This window comes from Camellia sinensis, unplaced genomic scaffold, assembly GCF_055761805.1.
Source record: "Camellia sinensis isolate YWXY unplaced genomic scaffold, ASM5576180v1 Unanchor12, whole genome shotgun sequence".
Lineage (NCBI taxonomy): Eukaryota > Viridiplantae > Streptophyta > Magnoliopsida > Ericales > Theaceae > Camellia > Camellia sinensis.
This window is the reverse complement of record NW_028128998.1, coordinates 7,584,183-7,591,747: the sequence shown is the minus strand read 5'-3', so window position 1 is coordinate 7,591,747 and position 7,565 is coordinate 7,584,183. Positions and strand designations below refer to the sequence as shown.

The 7,565-nt window shown below is 36.3% G+C and overlaps 1 protein-coding gene across 1 annotated transcript; it reads right to left on the bottom strand.

Moving 5' to 3' along the window:
• Window positions 1-5,085: 5,085 nt before the first annotated feature.
• Window positions 5,086-7,278, bottom strand: LOC145814662 (uncharacterized). The gene is made up of 4 exons (XM_082911634.1): window positions 7,173-7,278; window positions 6,490-7,082; window positions 5,500-6,128; window positions 5,086-5,284 (listed from the first exon to the last, which is right to left on the bottom strand). Exons 1-4 carry the CDS (start codon window positions 7,276-7,278, stop codon window positions 5,086-5,088), a joined length of 1,527 nt encoding a protein of 508 aa, XP_082767760.1.
• Window positions 7,279-7,565: the final 287 nt, after the last annotated feature.

The window sequence follows — 7,565 nt, the reverse complement described above, 5'->3', positions numbered from 1 at the left end:
TTCAACTCTGTTTTGTGTTGTTTTGATCATATATGCCATGCTTTGTATAGCCCTAAGGCATCCTAGTTTGTTAGCTTTGAGTGTCCAAGTCACTAGCATGCTTTACTTGGCTCATTTCAATGATTTGGCATCATTTGTTATGTTATTTCAGTCCATGTTTCATGCTCATACACTTGCACCCATCACTCCTTTAATGCTTTAAAGATTTGATGTTTTCTGCCTCATGAATGGATCATTGTATATGCCTCCATGCTTAGTTCTTTTGGATGCCATCTAAGTGGGTTTTTGGTCTTGTTTTACCATGCCATAACTCTGTTTTCATTGGATAATTCATGACATGTTTGGTTTTGATAGGTGTAGTGTAACACCTTTTGTAGCCTTGCATGCCTCATGCTTTTGGTGTTGTGTTCTAGCTTGTGTTGGCTAGTTTTGAGCATGTTTTTGGTCTTGTCTTGACCTGCCTTGGGACTGTTTTGAGTGCCCTTGGCCCTTTGGGGCTTGCCTTGCATAGCCATGGTTTGAGTCCCTTGGTTAGCCTTAAGCTTTGGGCTTTCTTGTATGCTTTACTTGCTTTGTTTGGTTGGTTTGACACGTTTCCATGCATGATTTCAGAGCTTATAATGTTTGTCACATATCCATATTTGTCCCCTTTTGAGTGTTCTTAAAAGTTGCCCTCCCATGCCTAGGTGATAGGCCATCACATGTGCATGTTTGTATGTGCTTTTGTCTATCATTTCCTAGCATTTTCGGCCACTGATTTGGGGACGTTTAAGAGTTGTCTACTTTAGTTTAAGTCTATCTTTGCATGTTGTTGCATGCTTGTCTTACATGTTGTTGCATGCTTGCATCATTTTGCATGTTGTTGCATGCCATGTATCTTCACATGTTTAGGTAGTATGCCTATTGCACATTAGTTACATTACATGATCTAGTTGCATACTTGTTGCATGCTTGAGTTGTTCGCATCATGCTTGCATGTTTGCATTGCATTATGTAGGCATCCCTTGCCTCTTTATTAAGCATGATAGAGGTTGGGGCCCCTTATGTGTTTTGTGCATTTCATTTGATATTGAATTGCACGCTTGACTCCTTTGGCCATCATGCATTGGAATGCGTGATCGGTGGTCCGAGAGTCAAGAACTACACTCCGTTGAGTTTTAAATATGATAAGGGGTGTAGTTGCAAACGTTGTCTTGTAAATGTATTGCCATGCTCTGTTTGTCCTCTGTTGCAGCAAAATGAGTATTTTACAGGAAGAAATGACCGATCGACCATATTCAGTGCCGATCGCCTAACAATGTCTGGCCGAGAGCCTTATTTTTGGTCGATGACCTTTATCTCTTGGCCGATGGCCTTTCCATTTGGCCGATGGCCTCTTAGCATGACCATGAAGTGGTTCTGGAGCATCATAGAGACTTCTGCAGTTTTCAGAAGTGCAAAACAGTGCAAACAGAGGCAACATGAGGCATGGCAACAGATTTCCGAGCGAAGCCGATCGAGCATGCATTTATCCCTTTTGTCGAGGCCGCTTTACTATTTTTGTAGCTTAATTAATTTGTTTAATTAGTTAAGAGTTGTGTAATAATTAATTAGCTTGTTAGTTGATTAATTAGTTAATTTGTATTATTCTTTCGGACCCTCCGTCAAGAGGGCCAATTATTGTAATAAGTGCACGTGTGTGTGATGCATGTCTTCCAACCCCACGTCTTTCTCCTTTTTACTTAACCGCTTACGGTGATTAGTTTTAGGGCATATTTCATTTAGCATCCTTATGCTATGCATGTTTGCATCGTTCATCTGTATTGCATGCACCAGGCTCGGCGCATCATACTAACTGCATTGTATTTCAGTCCCTACTTTAATACATGTATCGAATTGTTGCATCTCATATGCCATCTTAGAATAGCCGAGCCTATTCTAGTTGCATTTTGCCTGTGTTGTATTAGCCATCTTAACATGAACTAGGGTCATGCATTGATTTCTAACTAGTTCTCTATTTTGGCTCGGAGTACACTGTGAGTGTTTATGTTTTAGCATACTGCATGTGTGTTGCCATGTTAGCATGCTTGCCATGAGGCTAATTGCTTATGTGATATAACTGCTTGAATGCCTGTGGGTGAAAGTTGGATTACTTGAATTGGAACGATTCATTGAAATCCGTGTTTTAGCCTACTTGCGAGTAGCAAACTTCAAAACCATTTCCAAACAAACGGATATGCGATGCTTTGTTCCAAAATTAGGCGATCTAGTCTATACTTGTGTGGCGTGCGCATCACATAGTAATTCTAGCTAATTAACCAGAATAAGAACGCATGTATTTTCAAAAACAAGATATCATGCTTAGTACAGGCCGATCTTTGTTCCGGCGAGCGGGGGTGCTCCTTGCATGACCTTCTCCTCTCGTACCCAAGTTCTCGAGCCGAGGCAACTTTGGTGATGACGGACACGTAGCCTTAGGCACGAGTCTGGGTTTCCTAAATTTCTCCAAAATAAAATATTTAGGTGGCGACTCTGCATCTGGCAAAACAATCCATGTTTGGCACATCTTTACAAAAATCAGTTTTCCAAAACGATTTTCCGGATTTGGACTCTTTGGTGATTTATCGGTCTTGCATTGCACTTTGCGAGATTAGATTCAAAACCGTGACATTGAGTCCGAACTATAGTAGCTAGAGAACAAAACGAGATTTTCTCGGGAGTTTTCCGGGCGCGTCTACAAGTACTGATGAAGAAAAAGAGAAGAAGAATGAAAAGAAAAAAGAAGAAATCAAAACAGAGAAAGAACTTACAACTGAACCCGAGCAAAAAGAGGGTGCTCATGAAGCAAAATGGTAGCAAAAAGAAAAGATGCAAGAAGATATTGGCCAAGAGAAAGAAGGTGCTGCTGAAACCAACTCAAAAGAGGATGCCAATCAAGAAAAGGCACAAGTTCAAGTATTGGAAAGTGATGAAGATTTCAAGGAAGAATCAATCCACAACAAGCCACTCGCCATTTCATGCCGTAAAACAAACAAGGTTTGGCATAGCCTATCCAAAAAAGACCGAGACTAAATTCAACTCATCAATAACACACAATCAAGTGCTTGTGTCTGGTCTGGCAGCGAAGATGAAAATTGCATATATTTTTCAGATATATGCAGGTTGACCAACATGGAAGCCTTATGTGGGAATGTAGGTCTCCAACTGCATAATTTTACAGTTTCTGTTCATATTCAATAACCTATTTCACAAACCTAACATATTCTCATATATAACATGTTTCAGGTCATTGATTCCTTCTCAGAAATTAAATTGGCACTCCAACCATCAATTGAAGAATTTGAGAAACATGATCTAGCCTTTGCAAGAAATCCATACGCGGGAAGATCTTACGTTTTCTCAACACTCATCAATGTAAGCAAAACTTAACATACCTTTCAATATTATTCAAACTGCAAAATTTTGTACTTTCTTAACATGTCTTACTACATAGTTTTATAACATATTTCAAACATATATAAATTACAGACTCCACTACAAAACCAAGATCAAGCACTGAGAGAAAAAATGATTGACAACCATTTTCCAGAAACAATGAAAAACAGATATATCCATTTCCCAATCAACCACGACAACCATTGGACAATTGTGGTCTTTGACAATGCTGATGGGATATAAAGGCACTATGACTCTTTGAGGCCAGCAAAAGATTGCCACAACAAACACTTTGAAATTGCAAAGGAAATTATAAATTAAATAAAATTTCCTACTTAGTTCCATTCTTTTCAAAACATCTCAACACATCACTATAACTAACAAAAACACCCACTAATTATTTTTTAGCAACAACATCAACTGAAATAGAATAAAACATTATTCAGCATTCAAGGAAACATGTTATCATCTCAAGAGTGCGAGACAGTAATTGCATCAATTGAGGAATGCCCACAACAAACCCCACACTCGTAAGATACAAACTCAATAACTAATGTTCCAATATGCTAAATTTTGCAGTTTTACCTAACTAATTAACTTCATTTGAAACTTTGCAGGAATGATTGTGCAATCACCGTCTGCAATGTTATCGACCAATATATCAACTGACAACCTGTGCAGAAATCACTTCGACCAACTGAGTGGTTCAAATTTCGAGCAGAAATCATCAGTCAATTCTTCAATGATAAGAATCGATCTTGGAAACTCGAGCACTACCAAATATTGACAAAACATACTAAACCATAGAAACAATGAACAAACTTCTTGACAATACAAATATTCAAGTGAACATATTTTTGTACTTTTTTTTTAAAAAAAAACATGTGACATGTGACAAGTACTTTATATGCTTTTGAGAATTAATCTTCTTGTGGTTCTTATGGTGAAAATGATTGTTGTCATTGATGTTGTTGTTACTCTTCTTGTTGTTATTATTATTGTTGTTTTTCTTCTTGTGTTTATTTTACTTGTTTGTGTTCTTCTGCTTATTATTGTCGTCACATTTGTGGTTGCATATATTTTCATACAGTAAAGGTTGTTTCTAATAATTCTTCAAACTGCAAAAATATGTAGTTTCATCAGGTTGTTTCTAATAATTCTTAAAACTGCAAATTATGCAGTTTCATCAGGTTGTTTTTCATAATTCTTAAAACTGCAAAATTATGCAATTTCATTACTCGAACAAAAATTATGCTATACAATTATGCATCCAATTTCATGACTCAACAAATAGATGAACTGCATTTCAAAATTGAAAATAAAACTGCAAAATTTTATAATTTTGTCACTACGAAATATGAAATAAATATATCATGTAGTAAAATCGCATTTCAATATTATACAGTTTCAATAAGAAATTTTCAACAACTTTCTCAGCATTCCATAAAAATAAAACCAACCAAATCCACAAAAAAACAAAACAAAACAAAACAGTTACAAAACAACTTCAATAACTAAAGAACACATCAAAAAAGAAAAAACAATGCAATCAACTTTATTCATTACTTCTATAATACCAAGTATCACATTGTTTATTATCATAATTCCTCAAATTCAAATACAAATCCAAAAGAATAGACTATGGCCTCAAATAGCAGCCTTGCACATCTTCTAATTGTGATTCCCATATTTCAAGCACCTCCCACACTTGATTTGCTTCACATTCTCACCCCTAGAAGGTATCATCTTCTTCTTGTTCCGCCTGGGCTGCTTCTTCGTTATAGGAGGTTTGAAAATCAAACTACCGGTACCATCAAAGTCAAATCTCTCACTTGAAGGCACTGGATAAACAGATTCCTTGTATGACTCTCTAAAACAATCCACATGAAAAAAAGATCAATGAAATCAAACACATCTCTACCACTTCTACATAAAGCATGCATAACATGACAACAAGGAAAACCATTCAATTGTCATTCATGGAAAGAACAAGTCCGTCTACCAATATCAACATAAAAATAAATAGAAGAATGAACTTCAAGCATAGTATCACTAGCAACAATCACATCCCAAGACTTAGCTAACTTCAAAGAGTCCACCAACTTCTTTTCCATAACTAGACACAATTTTGTAGTCCGTCTTTTAGATTCAGCTCTTCTATTAGACAACTGAGTCATGATTTGAACCCTAATCATATCAACCATACAAGTAATAGGCAACTCATGGGCCCCACTAATCCAATTATTGTAAGACTCGGCAGCATTAGATGACATCTCACCATATCGTTTCCCTCTAAAAAATGCATTGGCCCACTTATCATTTTGCAAACTATCCAACATACTATCAACTCTACCATTCCTAGCAATACGCCTCAATTTCTCCATATAATGTTGGAAAGAAACAACAGTTGGCGTAAAAGCACATTTAACTAATATCTTCATCAAAGTCAGCTTATAGTTAGTATGAAGTCCCACCAATTTGTCAATCAAATTTCTTTTCAAATGATTCAAGCAATATGCATGATGTGCATTGGGAAAAACCACTGAAAGAGGGTCTAGCAATCCATGTTGATGGTCAGACACAAAGGTCAATCTCCGACCTAAACCAATAGCCTTTAACAACTGACTTAAGAACCACATCCAATTATCTTGATTTTCAGCGTCAACAATCGCAAAAGCCAAAGGAAACAGGCTTGGAAACAAAATAGCATGAAACTGCAAAAATTAGCAGACTCACAATACAATAACACACTAACAAACCAAAACTATACTAACTGCAAATAAAAATATACCTTGATTACCATCCTTTGATGTTGCTGCAAGAAAATGCCCCTTGTAACGCCCCTTTAAGAATGTACCATTCACAAACAATAATGGACGACAAAATTAAAAGCCATAAAAACATCCATGAAATGCCACAAACAACCTCCGAAAACACCCACTACTTTCATCCACATCTAATTCAAACACACTTCCCGGATTTGTTCTCATACCCGTCTCAAGGTACCATCGAAGCTGGTCAAAAGAAGTTGCAAAACCACTAATCAACCCACCTCTTGCCTTATCAACTCCTAACCATGTAATCCGATAAGAAACATCTATACCATATTGCTTCTTCAACTTTTTTTTTAACTTCAGTAGGACGAGTCAACGGATTATCACTATTATCATTATGCACAATATCAGGCACAAGTCTAGAACCAACCATTTTGCTACAAGATCTACGAGCAACAACTCCATAAGTATGCACATTATCCAACTTCATATTAAAAAAAATATCGGAATTCATCAACACCCTTCTATGCACAAACCATTTACAACCCGTAGACGACTTCATCATACATTCAGCAGTTACTCTTGTTGCATCATTCTTCAAATAATTCACTGCAAAACCACACTCAACTACATACTTAGCCAATGCAATGCGGAACGCCGGCACTCCACCTTCAAATTCTTGTCCAACACTATTTATAATCCCCTTCCAACTAGCAGACAACAAAACTCTCTCTGGTTTTGGATAAAAACTAGGCAACAAACCACCAAAATCATCACAATCGTTAACCAAAGAACTCTCACAAATTACAGAATTAACCCTAGAAGAATTATCATCAACCTCCACAATTCTCTTATCACCCACAACAATATCAACAACATAAGAATCACTACAACCTACCATTGACAGCATATTTTCCAAATCATTATCACATTTAACAATACAATTAGAATATCCAAGAATAGAAAAAAACAAACAAAAGTTACCAACACTCAACTCCTTGAACTTCGCTGATATTTTCTCAATAACTTCATGATAACTACATCCCCCACTAATCTTAATAGCAGCACAGGAATTACTATATTTGCACATTAACATGAAACACCCCTCTATACTACAAAATCACAAACCAACAAATAATTGTTCATAGATTCCAAACTACAAAATTATACAGTTACAACATATCAGTATCAACACTTCACAATTCACAATTCCAAACTGTAAAATTATACAGTTACAACATATTAGTATCAAAACATCAGAATTCACAATTCCAAACTACAACTTCAAAACACATTACACTATACAACAAACAAAATCAACAAAATCAAAATCATTACACTATATCATATACAAAAATCACAAAATAAGTATCAAAC